General features: G+C 33.7%; 2 protein-coding genes across 2 annotated transcripts; one reads left to right on the top strand and one right to left on the bottom strand.

The window, feature by feature from the left end:
• The first annotated feature begins 156 nt into the window (after window positions 1-156).
• Window positions 157-12,289, top strand: LOC133190217 (speckle targeted PIP5K1A-regulated poly(A) polymerase-like). The gene is made up of 12 exons (XM_061325728.1): window positions 157-250; window positions 2,891-3,000; window positions 4,047-4,122; window positions 6,338-6,453; window positions 6,664-6,754; window positions 7,098-7,294; window positions 7,712-7,777; window positions 7,957-8,106; window positions 9,114-9,311; window positions 9,644-9,807; window positions 10,729-10,937; window positions 11,887-12,289. The coding sequence occupies exons 1-12, from the start codon at window positions 157-159 to the stop codon at window positions 12,213-12,215; spliced, it is 1,800 nt and encodes a 599-aa protein (XP_061181712.1). The 3' UTR covers window positions 12,216-12,289.
• LOC133190225 (uncharacterized) lies at window positions 12,263-19,164 on the bottom strand. Its single transcript, XM_061325739.1, has 4 exons — window positions 17,815-19,164; window positions 15,099-15,298; window positions 13,332-13,363; window positions 12,263-13,178 (listed from the first exon to the last, which is right to left on the bottom strand). The coding sequence occupies exons 1-4, from the start codon at window positions 19,155-19,157 to the stop codon at window positions 12,975-12,977; spliced, it is 1,779 nt and encodes a 592-aa protein (XP_061181723.1). The 5' UTR covers window positions 19,158-19,164; the 3' UTR covers window positions 12,263-12,974.
• Between the last annotated feature and the right edge of the window lie 5,747 nt (window positions 19,165-24,911).

Genomic DNA, 24,911 nt, shown 5'->3' on the forward strand with positions numbered 1-24,911 from the left:
AACATTTTTCGTTCTTCAAAATGGAGTTTCTTATTTTCAGATTAGCATTATGACAAAGTTATAAATGCATAATTTGTACTTTGAAACTTTGCCTCTGTAATATGTAATGTCTTAGAATTTGTTACGAAAGGCTTTGGATTTAAGATTAACTGCAACATGGCGGCCCTCATTGGAAAAGTTCGTCAAACGACATGGCTATTACCGCATGTCCTGAAAGGGTCTCTTCAATGTTTACCAAGGGTCAATAAAAGTATGTAGAAAACCCAATTCATCAGCGGACCAAATTGACATTATGTAAAATATTTTATAAAATATGCTTTTAGCCTTAGAGGAAATTCGAGTTGCACCATGTGAAGTCTTTCTAAGCAATTTCTGTCTCATTCTAATTTCAACTTATTGAGATGTAATATTTAATTTATGACAAACTTTAGAAAATAAAAGGTGTCCTTGGGTGAAGGGGATTCAAGTTTGTTTACATGAAGGGCAACACGCTCCTCCAAGGGTAGAGATAATTTTAAAAAAAGTAAAGGTTGGTTGGGTCATTTCAAAAGAGATGAAACTTATGTAATAGCTTCTTGACATAGTGTAGATTCAAATTTATTCAAATCATCACTCCCGGGGTTCAGGTCTGGCCACAATGAGCAATCAAAGTTTTATATGGGTATATTTAAAAAGACTTTCTCAAGAGAAGTAAAGCCATGATCAGTCATATTTATATTGAAGCATCCTTAAGTAATGTAGATTCAAGTTTTTCAAATCAAGACCCCAAGGGACAGGAAGGGGCCACAATGGGCAATCAAATTTTTACATAGGAAAAAGAATCTACTGGTGAAGAACAAGAAGGTTCATAGTTACTCAGGTGAGCGTTGTGGCCCATGAACCTCAGGTTAATTATGTTCTTAACCTAGCTGGGAGATATTTGCAGATTTCAAGGCAATAAATTTTCATTGACTATATTGCATCTTAAGTGAAATATGACATTAAAAAAAATGATGCAAAATTAACATTTTAATGATTTTGAAAGAAAATAGTGTATTTTATGAAATATTTACCGGTAGTACAGGTCTGCTCAGATATGATCTTTTTTTATATTGTGTAGAAATGAATGATAATATCAATGAAATATATAAATGTAGTAGCTGAGCAAGTTTGTGCTCTGAAAGTACTATAGTCAAAATTAAATAAATTTGTGCATTTGTCCTCATTTTAAAAAATTACATTAGTCTGGACGTCAAAGAGACAAAAAATGCCAATTATTTGTTTAAAATTTACGATATATTTTGTTAATTCAGATTTTTTATACAATTATACAATATGGACAATTGTGCACATCTCAAAGAGATTTTCAAATTTTACTACATGAACTATGGGAGCAGGAATATGCCTTTATCAAATAATATGTTGACGGTGTGACCGTTAGGGTGATCGTACATACCTATTTATTGAGAGGTTTCTTTTGGTGAACTTTTGTTGTTACCACTAGAACGTAGTTTGCAGCGAGATGCAATTCACAAAGGATTGTGGGTCAAGGAGTTAACGTGGAAAAAATTCATTTGGATCAATGTGCCAAATTTGATTTTCTCTTCGTCTAGGCATTGTAAGAGCTTGCAGTGTGAGCCCCGATTTGTGCCACTCACGGCGCTCTTTTTTATAGTTCTTTATGTGGAATTCATTCAAAATGCTACTCCTCCTTCAGTTTTCCTTTGATTTCAATAGAACTTGGTACGCAAGTAGACTATTCTAAGATACATTAATCTTTTTATTGATTTTTGATTTTGACAAAAGGTGTTGCCATGGTGACTTAAAATACAAATTTCTGTGAAATTCATTGAAAACACTATTTTTCCTTCAGTTTTGGTTCAGTTTCAATAAAACTTAGTATACAAGTAAACTACACTGAGATACATAATTCTTTTATCAGTTTTTGATTTTAACAAACAGTGTTGCTATGGTTACAAAAAGGAAATTTCTTTCAAATTCATTGAAAAGGCTATTTCTCTTATAATTTTGGTCCAATTTTAATAATTTAGTACACAAAGTCAAGTGGGCTATACAAATGTACATGTATACATCTTCACAACATCAAGGTTTTGTGATATCGTTCCTCTTCAGAAACCCTCGAAACCCTTGGAATTAGATTATTGACAATTCTTGTTTATGTGACATCACAAACTGTTAGGATTTTCTGCTATTTTCCAGAAAGAGGACAAAATGGACAAAATTGTTCTCTTTTGAGTATAAAATTTACAGAGCTCAAGCTTGCCCCAGAATAATATTCATAAATATATGGTACAATTATTATTTTGTTTATTTATTCAAACATTATGCATAAAAATACAATTTACCAAGAAACTATAAGGTCTATCTGAACCATACTTGCATGGATGATGCATCAAGGGATGTACACTCTCAAACTTGCTTTAGATGCTTCATTTGAATAATATTTTCTGGATGAGTGACCAGTTTAAAGTTAGAAAAAGTCCATTTCCAAGTAACTGCAAGACTTTTCAGACCAAAATTGCATAAATTTTACATCTAGGGATGCACACTACTATATTAATAGTTTAGTGTGGAATTTTGCCTTACTTAAAGGTAACATTTGTTGAGGTGAGCTCTGTAATTTTTGATTACCTATGTTTAAAGATTATTAGAAGGATAAAGACCACATCAGTTAGTGATTTTATGTTGGCCTGCCTATAATAGTGATTTGTTTGAATAAAATCATGGGGTTTTTTTGGGTTGGGATGGCTAATTGAAGTTGTCTGCTTGTTTCAGGACTTGGTCAAAAGCTTTGATTCAGAGAATTGATACTGTTAATTCTCTTTCATCTTTATGCAAAGATCTGAATTTTCACTTCAGTTTTGCAGAATTTGTTCTATTTCTATTGCAGACATGGGTATGGACTTGTATCATAGAAACACAACAGTGACATCTAGGACTATTACACTCACAGTTAGAGACCAGTCATCCTCAAAAGTCAAGACACCAGATTCTAAAAAGGTAAAGAGGAGACAAGGGTACAGTCTCAAAATAATGAACCACATATCAAATTATGCTTGTTCTCAAAAACTACAGTTGTTGATTTTATAAAGTGAGAATCCACATGTTGTAAACATTGAACTTCAAATTCTTTAAATAATAGCCAAGAACTAAGAATGGAATAATAATACAGGGGTTCAAAAATTATGACATAAGAATGAACTTATGCATTAGAAATCTGCATGAAAGACATATCTAAATCTCTGTGCATGTCATTTTTATTATTAATTTTTTTTTACATTTTAAGATGCTCCATGCAGTAACCAAGTGATTATTTTGCATCCCTTTTATCATTCAAAACCAAATTTGCAAAGTTTGCCAACATGATCTGAAAAATTAAAAACTCATGCCATTTTTCCAAGACTATTTAAAAAAAAAAATTCTGAAAGCAAAATGAAAAAGTGAATTTTGCATAGTTCTTGAAAGTAGTTATCAACAGCTGAACACCCTTTTCGTATGGATTGTATTTTTGAAAGTTTGAAGGAATACCTTCTGGAAAGAAAATTTCATTCAGAGACTGTATAGAACTGTAAATAGACTCAATCAAGAAACTCTTCAGTTTTACACTAAAGCACTAGACAATAATCTAAAGAAGCCTGCTTCTCAGAAATAAGGTTTTAAAATTTGAAAACAGGAAACTGTTATGAAATTTTCTGAGTATCATAAGACTTCCACCCAAATATTAGAGTACAGTAAAACCCAGTTATAGCGAACACGCTTATAATGAATTGACGCTTACAACGAAGTGATTTTCATTCTCTTTGGCTTTAAAATATATTGTAAACTAAACGGATATAACAAATTAAGTTTATGACAAAGCAAAATTGACTGTCCCTGGCACTTCAAGTTTTACTGTTATTTAGTAGAATTAAATGGCATTTTCAAGTAGAGTAAAATTTATCCAGTCTGTGAGCTTAATGTAGCCATAGTGTGATACAGTTTGTCCTTAGTGATGTACTTGTTTTTGTTTTTTTTAAAAAGCATTTATATATTCAAACTTTTTTCAGATTGCAGGAAAATCCTACTCAAAAAAGAAGAAAAAGAAAAGTTCCTCAGCCAACAACAAAGAGACTCAATCTACAGGTATTTATTTCTCCTTTTATTATAATTTCATACATAAAGCGTGGAGTGCTATCAAAACCAACTGAAATATTTTGTCAACTTTGTATAGTATATACCTTTGGGCATTCAGTGGGTCAATAAATCTTTAAAAATTATAGGTAAAGTTGTGTTCTTCTTTATTTAATTTTGAATTTTGTACATGATCGGTGTTGGATATATGGTTTGACAAGCTTGAGTCAGGATTGTTGAAAAGCCGTGGTAGTGTAAAGGATTTAAACTAGATCAAAGTTCTTCATAGTGAGGCCATGCTACTACTAGCACTAGCCTACTGATAGCCTTTCAGGTCGGTTGGTAGAAGACTGGATTTTAAATCTAAGGGTTGCAAGTTCAATCCACACTGAGGACACCCCTAATTGGTTATGATTGATAGACTTCTTTTTTCCTTCAAGTAATGGAGGTAATTTTAAGACAAAAGATCTATGATGTTAATTTCCCTTATCTCTGCTTCTGTCAGTTCATCATCATTGTCAACTGTTCATACTGGATAATTTTTACCCAGTACTTTTCATCAAAACAGTGGAGCCATATATATCTGGATGCTTCACCTTCCAGATGATATTGTTAGAAACAGAATATACATTAATATCTACCAATTATAGAAGGTCCATTTTAGTACTTGGAATGCTTCAATGACATTATGAATCTGGAGGATTTCGAAGGAACACAAGCATTTCACTTTGGATAAATGAGGCTCAACTGTAATCATAAGATTTCAATCTATGACAAAACACACTGAGAAAAAGGCAAATCAGGTTTATCCCAAAGAGATGATTGAAGTAAATACTAGTTCTCTTGTATTAAAAATTGGGAAAGATTTTCAAAGCTTACTGGTCCACTACTTTAGGAAGTAGTTTAATTGTTTTTAGCTCACCTGAGCTGAAAGCTCAAGTGAGCTTTTCTGATCACCCGTTGTCCATCCGTCCGTCCGTCTGTCCATCCATCCGTCTGTAAACTTTTCACATTTTCAACTTCTTCTCAAGAACCACTGGGCCAATTTTAACCAAACTTGGTACAAAGTATCCTTGGGTGAAGGGGAGTTTAAATTGTTAAAATAAAGGGCCAATTTCCCTTACAAGGGGAGATAATCAAGAAAAGACAAAAATAGGGTGGGTTCATTAAAAAATCTTCTTCTCAGGAACCACTAGGCCAAAAAAGCTGAAACTTATGTGGAAGCATCCTGGGATAGTGTAGATTCTAAATTGTAAAAATCATGACTCCCGGGGGTAGGGCGGGGCCACAATGGGGAATCCAAGTTTTACATTGAAATATATAGGGAACATCTTTAAAAAATCTTCTTCTCAAGAACCATTGGGCCAGAAAAACTGAAAGTTATGTGGAAGCATCCTTGGGTAGTGTAGATTCTAAATTGTTCAAATCATGACCCCCCAGGGGTAGGACGGGGCCACAATAGGGAATCCAAGTTTTACATTGAAATATATAGGAAACATCTTTAAAAATCTTCTTCTCAAGAACCACTGGACCAGAATAACTGAAACTTATGTGGAAGCATCCTGGGGTAGTGTAGATTCTAAATTATGACCCCTGGAGGTTAGGGCAGGGCCACAATAGGGAATCCAAGTTTTACATTGAAATATATAGGAAAATTTTTTTAAAATCTTCTTCTCAAGAACCACTGGACCAGAATAACTGAAACTTATGTGGAAGCATTCTGGGGTAGTGTAGATTATAAATTGTTCAAATCATGATCCCCGGAGGTAGGGCAGGGCCACAATAGGTATTACAATGGGGAAATCTAGTAAAGAACAGCATGGCCAAAGTTACTCAGGTGAGCGATGTGGCCCATGGGCTCTTGTTAAATCATAGCCAGGACTAGGGTGAGGGGTTAATGTTTTTCAAACAGAAATGTAAAGATAAGTCTTTGAAAGGCTTTTTTTTCCTCAAAGAAAAAAAACCCCAAAAGTTCTTTGTACTTATCAAGCACCTAAGTGTGTTAAATTAATAGGTTTTTCAAACCATGGATCTGGCTCCATATGGAACTACTCTCAGATATCGAAGACTAACACAGTATTCCATTGATTTTAAATGAAAAAGTTGTGTAGAACTCTAATTGGTAAAGGCCCATGAGCATCCTATGTGATGCTGAGAGTTTTTAACATATTTTACTGCATCAAACCAAGGAATGCTCCATCTTTAATGTTTGAATTTATCCATTTAGTAACTTCTAAAAAACATACAAATGATATGGAGTCAAAGAGCATCACAGATGACCTAAAAGCAACTAAAAAATATTCTACAGAGAGTCAGAATTCTTCCCTGTCTAATACAGAGCCAGTGAGTATATCACACACTTGTACTAAATATCAATGATCCAATGTACTCTAAACTCTAAATCACAGGGGCTGGAATCAGTATGCAGTTGACCTCTTTATGTTTATGCTTTCACAAGGGTAACAACTCTTGCACAATTTGCTTTTCAATTGCCTGGAATATAAAGATTCTGATTTTCCATTTATTGAAGACTGAAGAGCATTTCTGTTGTAGCACACATTGAAAGTTTGGGTTCTGGATGGTCAGGGAAGGTGGGTCAGAAGAAGTGTCCAATCATCTTCTTTTGATGAAGCTTCTACAAATAGTAAGTAAAATTAATTCAAGAATTTATATTAAAATCATTCTGAAAGTAAATTTTAGTGTAGATTTAAAAATGTCAATTTACCAGTCTAAATTCTGATCTGCATTTGCTTTTTAGGTGTAAAATATGAAGTAAACTAACTTACCTTCCTGCTACTACATGTATTTTGTGAATATGCCATCCTGTCCAAATCTCTGTGGCATGTCTTTATATAAAGACAGAGAATAAATTTATTACATATGTATATGGTTCCCTGATCTGAGTTGGACTTACTAATTTAGTGCTTCTACTAGAGTAGAGTAACTCAGGGAGCATTTTGGTCTTTTAGCTTCTTGTTTTCTATCAGTAGGAAAAGATTTTCTGACAAACAGGAAACAGATCTGGTCTATTCCCGATGTTTACAGATCCAAAGAAGTTCAGACATTTATCTCTGAGGCTCGGTGCTCAGTTCTCATTCATTGTTATCCAGATACATGCTACCATTTAATAGCAATATGTGAGAGACTGGGTACAGTGTCCAGGGCTGTCATTGTTAATCGTAAGGTCAGTAGCAGGAACTCAGTCTAATGATAAATTGTTTTCTGTAAAACATCTGAGATCTTTTCCGTGAAGGAAATTCATATAAAAACTGAACATCCTTTTTTTTAAGGTTTACATGTAAAGATAAGCATTACAGTGACACTTGTCTAATCCAGATGTTGTGTTATCTGGAATCTTGTCTAATATAATTGAAAGTTTTAGTCCCTTTCACCTAACTTGAGTGTTTAAAATGTTGTCTAATCTGGAATATTGTCTAATCCGGCAGTTTCTTTGGAACCGGATTAGACAAGTTTTACTGGAAGTTTATTTCAATGAAAATTGATGTGTGAACTTTATATTATTATCTTTATGGTGGTACATGAATTTTGTCATACACCAGTCTATTATTTCCATTTAGAATACACATCCTTTTCTTTGCAGACTGTTTTAGTAACATATGAAGATGAAAATGATGTCACAAGAATGACTACTGAAGTTAATAATGATGTGAGCAATTTGTATCCTATTTATTTTTGTCCAGTAATCATTAAAGAAAAACTTTGTACCAGGATTTTTTTTTGGTCATTTTTTGTTTGTTTTGGGCAGGGGGTGATTAAACTTTGTCTTTTTTCTCACACCCTGTGCTTTTAAAACTGGTTTTAATTATTGTTTTTTTTATTTTTCAGTCAGGGACTTTTAATATGATGCAGCTAGAGAAAAGGGTATTTAAGGTTACACAGAAGACCCTAAGGAAAGCCACTAATCAGGAACCTAAATGTCAAAATGTGAATGTACTATCACAAACAAATCTCTATGACAAGATAAAAAATAAAAAGGTGAGGACTTCATGAATAGGTAGTCAAAGAGATCTTTGGTCTCAAGTCTGAAATTATATCTTTTATTTTGACACAAGAATGTGTCTCAAAGTTTTTTACAGTTCTATAAAGATAGATGGAATTTGAACATTTTGTGAATGTTATTAATTACTGGGGTACTGGTATGCAGAGATGCATTATATGAATACTGCATGTAGTTATGGGTAATATTGAAAATTTTCACCCTGCAAAAATCACTGTCAACCGAGGCACAGCAAACACAAATGCAGGTGAAAGCAAGTACGCATAGATTCCACACAGTCAGTATTTTTTTAATATCACCAGTTGTAAAGCAATGTTGACTGTTGCTAAGTTCTGTCTTGGTGAAGGGTGTGATTTTTTCTTTCAGATGGTAATAGTGATTTTTAACAAACGTTTCTAGACAAATCAAATTCAAGTAATTTACATGAAAGTATAATATAATTATAAAATTATGAAATGATCAGGAATATTGTTGCTCTCTGATTGGTTCAGACTTTCTTTCCTGAGGTGTACCTCAGAGTGAATTCACCTCCAAATGAAGTTCTGGGAGGTTTATTTGGGTTTTTCCTCTTGACCAACCATTTTTACAATTTTATCAACGATTCAAATTGCATGTTTTAAAGCATGTGTTGTTGTAACATAAATAATGCAGACACCAGTATTGAAGAGTCTAGGCTCCTTTATTAGTAAATGGTTGAGTATTTATTGTTTTACAACAAAGTGCTACCTTGGCATATTGCCAACTTTTGACCAAGACAAATTTTGGTATATTAAAGTGGTTGGCAATGTAATGAATTCTGCCATAAATTACAATACAGTGAGTACAGCTGTAGTCAATCAAAAAAATAAACATGTAATTTATTCAGTTACTATCTGTTTATGTCATACTTGTACACATGTCATTCGAATGCACCTTTTATTTATTTTTTTTTTTAAGTCATAAATTGTTTTTTGTTTAGTATTATACTTGACTTTCTTGTGTTTAGCTTGGAGACCAGATGAGAGTGTTAGGAGACAGAGGAGGGACTATATCAGACAGACAGCGGGTCTGGTTCTTCATCACTCAGTGTATACAGGACATTGTTGATATTACTCATCCTGATCATCAAGTATTGCCTTTTGGATCAATTGTCAATGGATTCGCCACAGAAAACAGTGATTTAGATATTGTTGTCATGAAAGAGGTTAGTGGTACAATGTATCACATTTTGACTCACTCAAGCCAAAGGCTTAATTAAGCTTGTCTGATCAAAGTATGTCCGTTGTCTGTTATCTTTGGCATCATTGTTGGCTTTGTAAACTTTTCACATTTTCATCTTCTCCAGAACAAATGAGCTAATTTATTTTTAAAGCATATAGATTAATGAAAGAGGAAATTCAACTGATATCAACAGATAAATTATTGGATTTTTTATCATGTATGTTTTTTAATCTTAGAATGGGATTATTGTTATATAAAATACAGGTTTTGTTGGTAAAAGTGGATCTCCTTATGTTTTTATTCCTTGTATTACAGGGATATAATAAAAAAGATGATGGAATCAAACTTCTGATGAAAATACAAACAGCATTAAAAAGACTTCACTCATATAAGAATATTGCTCCTATATTAAATGCTCGTATTCCAATTATCAAATTCCAACATCCTGTAACAGGAGTTCATGGAGATATATCATATGGGTAAGTTATAATACTGTAAATATATCTTATTTGGCGATATAAGGTGGAAATTGATTTTTCAGAAAGTTGGCGTAGATTTGATTTAGCGCTTTCTGAATTTCGCAATGCACTTGGTTTTTTCAGAATCTGCTTTCCGCAAAAGGCACTAAATAAATTTCTGCTCATCAACTTAGTAAGAGGTGGAAGCATTTTAGTAAATGATTCATTCAGTCTGATTAAAATCAAACCTTCACTAGCTCCTTTTATTTTGATTGTCATGCCACAATCAGAGGAGCTATAGGGAAGGTTTGATTTAAATCAGACTGTGACTCATTATGCTGGGGTTTTTATGACAGGGGTCTGAGAAGAGCTAACAGTTTGAATATGAGCTTTGCAGATTTTCACATTGCATCTTAGAGAAGCAACATCAGATTTATGTATTCCATCAATTCTGTATTGAAACCTGTCACAAATGATTCTTTTTCCCTTTGTTACAAACAATATATCTTACATAAATATTAGTTGGTTTGTTTTATTCAGATGAATAGTTTATACGTTTAACATTTAATTAATAACTTCTGTTGAATTTCACAACTTAGTAACTAATTGGTCAATTTTTGCTGACTTTATACATAATTCAATTGTTTAAAAATAATGATAATTACCTGTGAAGAAAAATCCACTAAAATATCCATTGAACTTTTACAGGTATCTGATTTTTCTTCTGCTAAAATGTCCTATAAATCTGCTGCTAAAATGTCCATTCAAACTTTTAATAATTCCACTAAAATGTCCTTTGCTTTACTCCACACTGTGACAAGTAGTTTGTTGTCTCTGCCTTTTTCTAAAATGTCTAAGATATGCTGATACCTATGGTTCTTATACAAAAAAATGTATATTTATGATATTATGATAAAAACAGTATCAAATTGAATTTTTCAGAAACAACACTGGAATAACTGCATCTATATATCTGAATGCCATTAGTCGATTTTCACCAAGTGTAGTGCCATTCATACTGACAGTGAAGCTATGGGCGACACACTACATGGGCTGGTTTCCTCAGAAGTTTGTCTTCACGGCCTTAGCTTTGTTTTATTTACAGCAATGCAAGGTCATTCCTCCAATAGGGGGTCTCCAGATAGAACTAGGTAATTATTTGTAAATTGTATTACATCAAGTAACAGGATGGCAGGGGCCTTTGCTAAAACCTATCAGTACTTTGCTTCTCATTGTGAATCATTGAGTAAGAACTATGCACACTAACACTTGATTAGGGCCTACATTTTACACACAATTTGAAATGTTAAGCAATCGATCAACAGGGTTTGAAATACTCATGAAATTTAATAAATAACCTCCTTAATATTTTGATATGTTTAATTTATGCAAAATTAATCATATCACATTCATATAGTAAAATTTTGTATTTGTATTGCATTTGAAATTACTCATTAAGTGAACATTTTTGTTTCATTTTGTTTCCTAAACATATGCTTCACCCCCTTCCCCATTTGCATATGCAAGTTTTACTTTTATAAAGTTGTCTCTTTTTTTCTTGATAAACAAATTCAATTGTATGCAAATTCATATTTTACCTATTAAACATAGATACATGAAAACTTCAAAAGAACTCATTTGAATGTATGACAACTTTTGAAAATTGACCTGGAGATAAGCAGTGAAATGATAGTATTGTTTGTAGTTTTATCATGTTTATAGGATTTTTACAATTTCTTGTATATAAATTTACTGGTAGTTGTCATAAATTTGACATGTGTCACTTTACATTTCAATACATTTCATTTAATGAGATATACATAACATAATTTTTTCCCAGAGGGTCAGAATTCCATGGGAATACAATTTCTGTTCAATCCATGGGTAGAAAATTAGGTGGATTTCTTAGATTGCCACTATATGTCTTAAATGTACTTTAAGATTTCCAAGGAAAATTTTTTACCGTGCACATAGTGTAAATTAATACCATACGGAAAAAGGTAATTCTACAGTATTGATGTGTGCTCAAATTTACTGACTTGCACTTCTTTCCACTTACCTTCTTTGATATTTCTATGGTTGTTTCCTTTAATATTTCAGAACCTTCATTGGGTTCCAGAAAATGGGAATGTGATGTAGAAGTGTCGCCAGAAGATTTACTTTATGGCTACTTTAAATTTTATGAACAGTTTGATTTCCATCACAATGAAATCTGTTTAGAAACTGGTACAATCATTCCAAAGAGAGGCTATTTTGATAACAAGATTGTGAATCCTTTTACGAATGGTGAGATTTCTAGCTATGAAGACATTATATGCAGATTAAATGAAGACAGTATTAGTGGCATTCAGAGCAGCGTGAAGGAGTCACTACGAATATTAACAAATTTACCAGACTCTTTCATATTAGGCAACAGAAGGAATCTATGATACATTTTAATGTAAAAAATAGAAGATAAATTTATATGTGTGTTTGGTTTAATAAACATCTCAAACACTTAAAACTTTAAAATCCAGGAATATGTTAAAAAGTCAGATATATCTGTTATACCATCAGACCTACATGTGTATCATGTTTGAGATATCAAAGTTTAGTACTTTTTCAGAAAATCCTGTAGATCACTAAATTTTTGCAGCACCTTGATTTTGAGAGATAGCTGTTTGGTATTTATAAGCAAAACAAAATTTTCAGGAATTTTGGTTATTGTCCTATATAATCTTTAACAATAGAATTATACGCAAGAATGAAATTTTCGTGAACAGCTGGTCATGCGTAATTATACAAAATGAAAAAATAGGGTGATTTACAGTACTTTCTGAGAATTATACTAAAGTGAGGTGGTTATTTGTTCTATAAACACAAAGTCCATTTCACAAAAGACAGGATATGGTTTGTACTGATTACAAAGCTGTAAACAGGGTAGATAAAATATTTTAACCAGTGTGACATGGAAGTTCAAATTACTTGGGGAAAAATTGACAAAATGATATACTGCACCGGAAATTTCAAATGTCATTAAATTGTTTATAATTGCAAACATTAAAATGATGAGAAAATGTAGGGATACAGTGCATCAGTAATTATTACCCTTCATTCATTTTTTTAAATTGTCCCCTACAAACCAAGCATGACTATAGGTTTCCCTAAATAAGCACAACATGAAGTAATTTGCTCATTGTACCGGCAGATTAAAACTTAGAATCTTCAACTTCTTCATGACAAGCACCGTTATGATGACCACCATTCGAAGGACTGTCTTTCCTCATATTTCTCCTAGCTTTTGCTGCTTTAACTCCCTTTTTGTTTACATGGCACAGAATTCGGGTCAAAGTCAGCGTTACAAAGGTCAGAAGTAAACAGCAAAACACAAGACAGTATAACAAAATCTCCAGCTACAAAAAAACCCTAGAGTTATGATGATGTTTATCTCTAGATCCAGAAATATATCTTCTCTTGTCAATTGAAAGGAGTAGGAGAATTAGTAAATGTGAAAAACATTTTTTTAATGAATGGGAAGTATTAGTATGGGAAAAATTGTAACTGACCTGTTTTTCTGACATCCCCCAGTCTGTTGTTGCTGTGGGATAAAATGAAGAAATGTAACAGACAAAAATTTATTAATCAATTGTCCATTCCTCTGAATATATCTAGTATAATATGGAAGTTTTTTCATTGCATAGAAATAAGCTATGAAATGATTTATTTTTCATATGGCACAGAGCAATTTCTCAAGGGGCTAATCGATTCACAATTGAAATTTGAATATGTACTTAGTATATTATGATACCAATTAATTGGAAATTTTTATGTATTGTTAATAAGGCTAATCCACATACTGTGGCTCTATCATTGCTTCTTTTTGTTTAAACATGAAATAGCATTCAACCTGTACAATACCAGTAGTAACAATGCATGTGAACTAGAGGCGTATGGGCCACATTGCTTACATAAGTCACATTTCTGAAAACAGTCTTTTATGTCCATCACCTCAACAGTTTATAATTTTTAGTTTGTTTACTGGGACTTGATATCAAGTTAACAAGTTGTAGCCTAGTTGTTCTTTGAAAAGTCTACATATTTTGTACATCTTTTATGGTTTCACTCTAAGTCAAGAAACACCATAATTTACACAATCTTGATTTTAAATTTCCTTTGTAAAGTGGCCATGATTTGAAGGTACACTGCATTGAGGATGTACATTTTGTTCATGTGGCCCCAGGGACTATTGTTTTACATTGCATAACATTTATAGGAAAACCTCAAGTTTAGAAAATTTCCTCTCATTGGTGAGAATAGCAGGGCCACAGTCAGCAAGGATCCCCATGTAGAATAGATACAAATTATGGCCCCCTCAGGTTAGGGGGTTAAATTTTTAAAATGTGAATAGGTATGGAAAACTTTTTAAAAAATCTTCCCAAGAGCTCATTTGGAAATGTTTTATTCAGTGCACCTGTGGATTAGGGATGCGCAATGTTATCAGTATACCGGTATATTGCGATTTTTATTGCGTGATACATATCGTGATACGGAGACTAAAATACCGGTATTTGGTACATAACTATAAATTCCAGAAATTATTCATTTATTTGTTCAAACTATTGAATGACAATTACAGAAAGTGTAAAAAATGTTGAAAACAGTTAAAACAACGGCATCCAAACATACATAATGTCATTATATTATATAAATAAAAAAATTAAAAAGTAAAGTTATATTTTTATAGCACATTTGTAAGAAATATTATGGAAATTCATTTGAAATTGTAGTAAAAATTGTGTGTAAAAATATCACGATTTATTGTGATATTTTGGGGGAAAATCGTGGTATATCACGATACGAAATTTTTTGCCGATACCCATCCCTACTGTGGATATTACAAACAGATCTGATTCTGATGTGATAAAAATCTGTAAAAAGGAAAGTGGGGGTGGGGAGATTAATTGTTGTGTTTAATGCCTAGCATTGCCATATTTTGTGTAGCATTGTCAAGCAATGTGGGAGCATGGAGTATGTGAGCTTGCTTCATCATTAAGGTGTTGAAAATATGAAAAGTTAGAAGACTGACAGACAACATATGGATGATGAAAAAACATAGATCAGAATAGCAAGTTGCGATGAAACTTAAGCTTAGTTAAGCTAAAATAACAAACAACAAAACAAAAACTTACCAGTATTAAATTCATACTTCTCCTAGTGCCAAAAGAATTCACACAAAGTGTGAAACAGCCGTTTAAGCCCCCCCCCCCCCCCCCCCGGCTTGTTTTCAAGTATGTTTAGATTAAATTTGTATTATTAAGTACTTGGAATCTTACCTGGACATTGACAGGACTTGCTTGGGATGTAACAACTTTTTTTAAATGCTGGTGCTAAATTCAACCATAGATTTTCTTGCTGAACTAGTGGCCATCTGCTTTTATTGGCTGCTGATGTCTTGTAACCATTATATATCAAGTGATTTTTGCTTTGCTTTGTATATGGACGCCATGTTATCTGAATATCTGAACTGGGATAACTGAAAAAGAAATCAAGTTTTGAAACAGTTGTTTACATCTATACAACCCTATAAATCTCTCTGTCAACAGGATTCTTGTTTGCAATATATCAAAAAATGGTTCTAAAAGATGCTGACCTGTTTTGAGAGCTTGATAAATCATTTAAGCTGTTCATATAAAGATTTATGTAGATATTATATTTTCAACTTCTTTGGTCTTGTTATTGTAATAGTTTGGGCTGTGGATATTGGCCTGGGTAGCTCAGTTGGTAGAGTACCTGACTAGTGATGCAGGGGTCCCGGGTTTGATTCCCGGTCCAGCCATACATTTTCTCCTTTCCTGTTACAGATTTGGTGCCATTCATCACCCCTGGATTAGCAGGTGAAACTCCTGCCAGGGGCTAATAAGAACTTGGGTTGTGTCTTCGAGGGTGAAGACAATTTAAGGAGGGAGGAATGTAATGGTTTGGGTCATTTGTGGCCATAGACAAAATGGTTCCCGTTACATTATTATGCCTGCCATAAATCATAAATATGGCCAGGGCATATAGTGTTTGTTGTGTCCATCTTCCATCCTTCCATCTGTCCTTCTGTCACACTTTGCCTTAAGCTCAATTTCAAAGAAACTGTGCAAGATATTTTTATCAAAACTTATATGCTGATACATACTGAGGAGAACTATTCAACTTTATCAACATTTTTTTACTGTGACCTTGACATCACTTTTCTTAAATTTGTGTTAAGGCTAAGTTTCAAAGAAACTCTTCATGATCTTATAATAAATCATCATATGCTGATGCATATTGATGAGAGCTATTCAACTGCATCAACATATTTTGACTTTGACCTCTTTTTTGACCTTGACCTCATTTCTCAAATTAGTGATTATCTCAATTTCAAGAGAAACTTTGGATATTTTTATCAAACCTTATATGCTGATTTATACTGATGAGAACTATTTACCTTTATCAACATTTTTTGACCTTTGCCTTTCCCTTGACCATGACTTTTTTTTTGGAAAATTTGTGTTAAGCTCAGTTTCAAAGAAAGTATTCATGAAATTTTAATCAAGCCTAATATGCTGATACATATTGATGAGAGCTATTCAACTGCATCCCTTTTTTGACCTTGACTTTCCTTTAACCTTGACTTCAAATTTATGTTTAGCTAAATATCAAAGAAAGTACTCAAGATATTTTTGTCAAAAATATTTGTTTATACATATTGATAAAGCTATTTACTGGCATCAGCATTTTTTACCTTGACCTTTGACCTTGACTTCAAATTTTTGTTTAGATAAGTTTCAAAGAAAGCATTCAAGATAGTTTTTTCAAACTTTACAGGCTTATACATATTGATGAAAGCTATTCAATGGCATCAACATTTTTGACCTTGACCTTTTGTTTGACCTTGACTTCAAATCTGTGTTTAGCTAATTTTCCTTGACTTCACTTTTCTTAAGTTGAGTTTAGCTTAGTTTCCAAGATATTTTTATCAAACTTCATACACAGGCTGATACATATTGAGGAGAACTATTTAACTTCTACCACATTTTTGACCTTGACCTTTCCTTTGACCTTAACCTCATGTTTCTCAATATTTTTTTAAGCTCAAAGAAAATATTCCAGATATTTTTATGTAAGCTTATGCATTAATACATTATTTGGTGAAAATTTATCAACTGTGTCCATTTCTTTGTTACCTTGACCTTCCCAGTGACCTTGACTTTACTTTTTATTGTGTATTTAATTCAGCTAAAGAAAGAATTCAATGTATTTTCCTCAAACTTCATACACGTAGTCTAGTTCAAATTTTCACATTGCATTACTAATAATCAATCCTAGGCAGGGCATGTCCTATGGGCATATTTCTAGTTTTGAACATGATTTTATTTTAACATGGCCAAATATACATGCTTGTTATTGGGTTATTTACTTACAGCATGTTCAGGAAAGCTTAATGCCCAGTAATTTAACTTCTTTTCTTAATTGTGCAAGGGGGGGGGGGGGCATAGGGTGTAGATATACTAGTAGCACAAACACTTCTCTGAAATGATGACAATATCAGTATCTACTGATTGGATTGGGGTACTTAAACTTCTCTGGAGTTAATGATTAACTGTGTAAACTTGTCAAAAATATTTGGTTGGTTTTTGTGGCTTATAGGCCTTTAAATTTATGTTTTATGATCATAAAATTGACATTTTCCTTCTTGTTGACTTTTTTTCAGAAGAAGTAAATGTAAAATTTATGTGTATGGGTTAATATTGTACACTAAATATGTGATAAGATGTGATAAGAATATCCCTCTCTGTAATAACAGCTTTATACATACTGTATTTTATGCAGTTTTAAAAATACACATTCTCGGTAACATGGAAATAACTACGAACTGTAGTGTTCTTGCTTCTAACTTTTGTAACTAACAACATGCATAAATATCCAGATTTATAGTATATAATACTGGTACTAAGAGAATAATTGATGATGAGATAAAGATCACCAAGAAGATAAAAGACTTGAAATAAGCCCACTAACCCATGCTGCAAAAAGTTTTTAACAGCTGACAAGACAAAGACAGTTGTAGCATCAGAATCACATCCTTCTCCTCCTCCACTGAATATGCACAGAGGATCACTGGTCCCACCTTGTAACACATAGTATGGCTCCAGCAAAGCTAGAAACACTAGGGCTGATCCACTGATGTGATTAAGATTGTTAATGGAAGATACAGAAGAGAAATCATAGAGAAGGCGTAAAACTTCATTGCAGATACTATTTGCAGTGACGTCATCAGGAAAATAGAATGTCTCCAGCAAGCTGCTTGCATTAGATGAAGTCATTGATGAGAGCATATGTATAGCCTTCTGAAGAATTTCTTGAGTGCATGGGTACTGTCGCTGTTGTACTATCACTGACTTTTTTCGATATATATAGGATGGAGCTACTACATTAAGGTGAACTTGTTCAATATATCTATGATTTTGACTGTCCTCACCCTTCACAATATCATCATCTAGAACTGGTCGAAAATGGGGTAAGGTCCAAGGGGATTGGTTCAAACTCACACTGAGCAGATCTTCTGGACTTATCTCATGAACACATGGCAGTAAACTGGTTGAATTGCAAATAGTTTTTAATTTAGTATCGCTGACGAAAATCTCTGCTGCGTCTGCTCTCTGAAGTGAATAGGGTATATCAAATGGTAGAGAGATAATTTTGGAAAACAAAGCTTCTTTGGTGCTTGAATAATGAAGAGCCTTAGCCATGACAGAGTCTGTTAAAATGGCAATATTGTCCCCATCACCTCCAAAAGCAACAATGTTGTTTCTGACCCACTTGATGGCCAGAATTTGGTCTTGTATTCCAAAATTCTTGGAAGGAAGAGATGGAAACAAAGCAAATCCAAAAATTCCCAAACGATAGTTGATTGTGACCACTACTGACCCTGTTTCGAGAGCAAGGAAGGAACCATTGATAATAGCCCCTGCGCCGTATTGGAATTGTCCTGGGTGAACATAAATAAGGACAGGAAGTTTGGACTTATCCTTTTGTACTGGAACAAACACATTCATATTTAGGCAATCCTCGCTTATTTTCAAATTGTTCAAAAACTTATGCATTAGAATATCCATAGCCTGCATACATATAGGGCCATAGTTCAATGCCTGCAAAGTTCCGTTCCATGCTGGTATCGGTACTGGCGGTGCAAATCGTCTGCTTTCTATAGGAGCCAGAGCGTAGCGTATTCCCAGAAATGACGTCACCCACTGGTCTGTCAATCCTTGTATCTTACCATTTCGGGTTTCGATCACATTTTGTGCCAAACGTCTTATTATTTGCAGTGATATTAAAAGTGCGACAAAGCTCTTGTTACGCATCACTGTTGTGTTGTGGTATTAGAGTGACAAACGCCCTATCATTATCGTTCATGCATTTCTGTTTTTCCCACGAAAGCAGATCATTTGCATTCTTACCACGCACCTACAAAGAAATTTTATGTATTGCTGTTTTGGATTAATTTTGAACTGTGATTGTTGACAGTTTAATAGAATTATATTTGTAACACATGACATAGGGACATTTAGAAGTAATATGAACATTTCCGTAGTTCTCTTTTGGTGTTGCTTGGACATGATGTTCAACAAGAAATTTCCGCAAAACGGATTGCACATTAAGCAGTGTGTTAACATATTGACTTGTAGAAAAACTGTATTTATGTGTTTGATTCTTAACCTTTCTCAAAAGACGATGTGTATTTTAATTATTTATGTACTTTTTCGACAAGACTTCCTAGAGTTTCACTAACTTCTGACTAGGTTACCTGAGACACCTGCTTTCAGTTAAGTTTTATTTGCATTCACAAAGACAAATTTCTAAGTTAGTACGTTCGTCAGGTTCTGAGAATCGCTATGTCTACAAAGTTCATCATTATATAGTTAATCATGTTTTATAGGGAAAATTATCAAATCTCTATATATTTGAGGAACCGTGAATAAAAGCACCAATTCCAAATTCAAAATTGATTAACAAGTATATTTTAGGATAAAAACTATAGGTTTGGAAAAAGATCGCATCGGTTTTACTCATGCGGAACTTTCGTTATGTTATACACAGTCTAAAAAGTATGTGATATTGCTAGATTCCACTAATCATCTCCCATTTCATGCTAATTAGGCAAGATTAAAGGAAAATCAATTTCTCCAAAAATGTATTTTTGTATACTTTTATGGGATGCAAATATCTGCCTTTTACAAGACCGTTTCTTAGACTTCAAAGAACCTTGAGATGGATGAAATGAAAAGTGTTGCACAGGCCCGTAGAACGCGCGGGAAGGGGGTGATAGTAAATTTTCTTTTAGATGCTGGTTGCCCCCCCCCCCCTTTTTTTTTTGATGTTGTAAGGTTGAGCACTGGCAAATTCTAGGATTTGGACGATAAATTAGTTTTTTTGTTTTTTGTTTTTTTTTTTGTTTTTTGCTTGTCAGACTTTTTGAGGAAGTTGCCCCCCCTACTTTTGAAACCGTTGCTAGGGGCCTGTTGCACGAAAAAAAAAATCAATTGAGACACTCAAACAATTTTAAGAGTTATTGTTCCTGGTTGAAGAGCCCGAAAATGCAATACTTTGCCACCAAATTTTGCTTATCTGCTATTGAAACATATACCAATTAATCACAAAGCATCGTGTTAGTGAGCATATCGATCGATGTAAGCAAAATACCACCCATGCAGAATCTAGGGATTAGAAAGCACCTGTCAAAATGAAACGTTAAACTGTGCATGTAAATTGATCTGCAATAATTCATATATTAGGGGACCTCTGACATGCGAAGTGCCTTTTATATCACTTATTCCTATGGTTGACATGATGGCTTTATGTTCGACATGACACAGTTCTTATACAAAAGGGTAAATGAGGACATACTTTATAACAGACAGTTTATCATTTATCGAGGCAGTTGTGTGAGTGCGTCCTCAACTACCATATGCAATTTTATTTCAAGAAAAAGAATATGTGTTTCTTTTGTTTTTTAATAAATAAGTAACTATACACTGAACATCCCAGCATTGTACAGATATCCTCTGCATAGAAATTAATTTAAAAGCTTAACCATATCGCAAGAATTGTTTCATTAGAAAGGTACCGGTATGCATCGGCTACTCCAAACAAAGTTCTACAGCTTAATTTCTCAGTTCTTATTTCACCTCAATTAAAGTAAATAAAAATACTTCATAAATTCATTATTTTATTTAAAGTATTTCATCTAGAAAGGGAAAACCCAGATGATTTTATGGACCCTCTATACACTAATGAAATTTTTTTTTTGGCCATTGAGAAAATTATATCATATAGAGGTGTAAATACTGTGTCTATCTACATGTATTTCATTTTCAACATAGGGTACCTGACATCTATCTTCAGGAAAAAATTTTCTCAGACAATTTAGTACTGATGAACATAAATCACCGTTGCTTATTTAAATGGAAAAAATACATGCAAATAAAGAGTTCAATTAATTTATCTTGGTCTAATAAAATGTTAGAAATGTTTGAATTGATAACATATGGAGTAATATGCTGTAGATTTCATTTTATTCAATTTTATATCTAGGGACATATCACTCTAACTGCTTAAAATTACAATGGAATCAGAACTCTTTAGTGTGCAGTGAAATCTTTTTTATTTCAAAGTAGGAAAAGAAAACCTTTAAGGATATCCGATCCTCGGCCAGGAAGAATAACTCTTAAATTTACTATTTTATTTAAAAAGTCCCAAAATGGAGCTTGAAATTGAGATCTTATCGTGCAACAATTTTCATTTTATGCATCTTAATATGATTCAAGGTTCTTTGAAATCTTAGAAACGTCTTGTAAAAAGTTGACATTTGTACCCCATAAAAGAAAAAAAATTAATTCATTTTTTTAGAGAAATCGAATTTTCTTTAGTTTAGCATTAGATTCCACTGCTTATTAGCATGATGTGAAATTAGATGAAATTAGATGTCATATGTGATGTCTAGCAATGATAGCACAAATTAACTTTTTTTTTTACTACGCATTGTATGACAATTGAAGTAAAAAGAAATGAAATACTGCACAAGCATAAAAAAGATGCAATTTTCTCCAAATGCCTGGATACCTATATTTTTCTATCCTAAATTATATTTGTTGATCAATTTTCAATTAGAAAATCCATGACTGCATGGTGTTTTTATTCGCATTTCCTGAAAATACATTTGAGATTTGATAATTTTCCCTATATAATATGATGAACTATAATGATGAAATTTGAAGAAATTCCATGGGTAAATTCACGTTACTATGTGAAATCAGAGACATTTCTGTGAGCATTTTCAATTACTTAAAAGCTGATTTTCAGAACCTGAAGATAGGACTACCTTAATCAAATTCAATAGGATAAGATATACCGGTAATTTCTTTGCAAAAGCTCAAGGTGAAGTAAAGTTATCTTCGTGTAACCATTTTATTCAATAATGCAATACATGACATGGCCGTAGGAACGGGGGGGGGGGGGGGGGCACGCCAGGGGGGCTGTGCCCCCCCCCAATAATTTTGCCGATATTTAGATTACTATAGAAAACATAGATACTATATGCTTGTGCCCCCCTCAATAAAAACGTCTGATGACCTTTTTTTTTTTGCTTGTCAAGGAATTTTTGGTAGTTGATAGTCCCCCCTCAACTAAAAATATATGGTTGTGCCCCCAAATTGAAATTGTTTCCTACGGGCCTGCATGAATTCCTGAAGACCTTTTGACCTCAAAATTAATAGAGGTCATCTATACGCCAAGGAATTACAAAATAAAATTTCTCTTCAGATGCTCAAAGAGACATAGGCTATCCCCAACAAGAGGCCCAGGGGCCACATCGCTCACCTGAGCACTATGGCTAGAAAAAAGCAGAAATCAGTTCAGTCTTGAAAGGTTGAAAAGTTCAAATATAAAAGTGGGGGGGGGGGGGGGGTTCATGAATTGCACAAATTTGAATCTACATTATCTGAGGATGCTTCCATTTAAATATGACCAATCATGGCTTTGCTGTTCTTGAGTAGAAGATTTTTAAAGATTTAACCTATGTATTCCTATGTAAAACTTTGATCACCCATTGTGGCCCCACCCGACCCCTAGGGGTCATGTTTGAACAAACTTGAATGTACACTATCTAAGAATGCTTCCATATGAATATGAATATGCATATCATGGCTTTGTTGTTCTTAAGAAATATTTTTTTTAAAAAGATTTTTACTACGTGTTCCTATGTAAAACTTTGATCACCCATTGTGGCCCCACCCTATCCCCAGGGGTCATGATTTGAACAAACTTGAATCTACATTACCTGAGGATGCTTCCATGTACATATGGCCAATTATGGCTTTGCTGTTCTTGAGAAGAAGATTTTTAAAGATTTTTCCTATATATTCATATGTAAAACTTTGATCGCCCATTGTGGCCCAACCCGACCCCCAGGGGTCATGATTTGAACAAACTTGAATCTACACTACCTGAGGATGCTTCCACATAAGTTTCATATTTTCAAGCACAGTGGTTCTTGAGAAGAAGATTTTTAAATGATGCCATTAATTTTTCACAAATTCTTAATTATCTCCCCTTGGAAGAAGGCGTGGCCCTTCGTTTGAACAAACTTGAATCCCCTTTACCCAAGAATACTTTGTGGCAAGTTTGGTTGAAATTGGCCCAGTGGTTCTGGAGAAGAAGATGAAATTGTGAAAAGTTTACAACGACAACGCCGACGACGGACAACGGACAAATTTTGATCAGAAAAGCTCACATGAGCCTTCGGCTCAGGTGAGCTAAAAAAAAACTATTTTATGCAATGCATGAACTTTTGTCCTTGACCTTTTGACCTGAAAATCAATAAAGCCTTTCTTTATGACATACGGAGTTATGGTATAAAATTTCATTGAAATATCCAAAGGTCTTTATCGTTATGAGTTAATTTTAGTGGGCAAATTCAGTGAATTTTTAGAGTTGGCGCCGTCACACTTATCTAGCGCATGCGTACCAATAACATCCGAGAGAAAAAAAAAAAAATACTGGCGCAGAAAAGGCGAAGGCAAGAGTGCAGTTAATAAATGAACCTACACACAGTAACTCTTAAATTTCACTGAATTTAGCCCACTAAAATTAACTCATAACGATAAAGAGCTCCAATAAGTAAAATGCAAAGGCGAAAGTGCGATATTAGTATCGTTCCTTCGCCTTCGCACTCTTGATCTCTTACGCATCTTCGCGCTTCGCCGTCGCATCTTCGCATTTTCGCTCCTTCGGCTTCGCAACTTCGCACTTTCGCCTTCGTACACTCGCATGTTCGCCCATCCTCACAATGTCAAGGTTTTGTGATTTCGGAACTCCACACAAACCCTTGACATAAGTCGCTATTTAAAAGTTGGGTTTGTGGTTACACATGACGTAGTGGGTAATTATAAACTAACCAATGAGAATATATTTTTCAAATCCGTCGTTTTCGAATGGCCCAACTCCAGAGCATATCTTTTGTGATTGCTAGGAGGGCGATCTTCCAAAAAGTAATCCCCGATGTTTCATTGAATGTAACTAGTCACAAATCCTACAATATCGACACTTTCCATTTTAAAGACGAGTCATATTTGTTTACAAAACTTACCTACAATAAAAGCTGTTTTCTGATTGGTTCCAGTCCTAGACCAGGAACAAATGAAATAGTACCTTTCTTGCGCAACTTTTAAATAGCGACTTATGTCAAGGGTTTGTGTGGAGTTCCGAAATCACAAAACCTTGACATTGTGAGGATGATATGTTCGCCCTAAAGGTGAGAGTGCGAAGGTGCAAGTGGCCCCAACGGAACACCATACACAGGACTTCCTGAGATATGGTTTGAAAACTAGACGTACAGAGCCAAATTAAACAAAACAAAACAAAAGGCCAATTAACCTGAGTCATATTGGCCCTGCTCTTATTCATCAGATTTTAAAACAATTTTCCCTCTTTATCCTATGAAAATTTATCTACCAGTACTGTGTTGTATGATACGCTTAATTTTTGGTAACTAGATGATAATAATGAAAGCAGATTTGTCTGTTCCATTTTATAGTGTGTTTTGAAACTTACAGAAATTG

This window comes from Saccostrea echinata, unplaced genomic scaffold, assembly GCF_033153115.1.
Source record: "Saccostrea echinata isolate AGI-Se365-2 ecotype Australia unplaced genomic scaffold, CSIRO_AGI_Sech_v1 ptg000001l, whole genome shotgun sequence".
Lineage (NCBI taxonomy): Eukaryota > Metazoa > Mollusca > Bivalvia > Ostreida > Ostreidae > Saccostrea > Saccostrea echinata.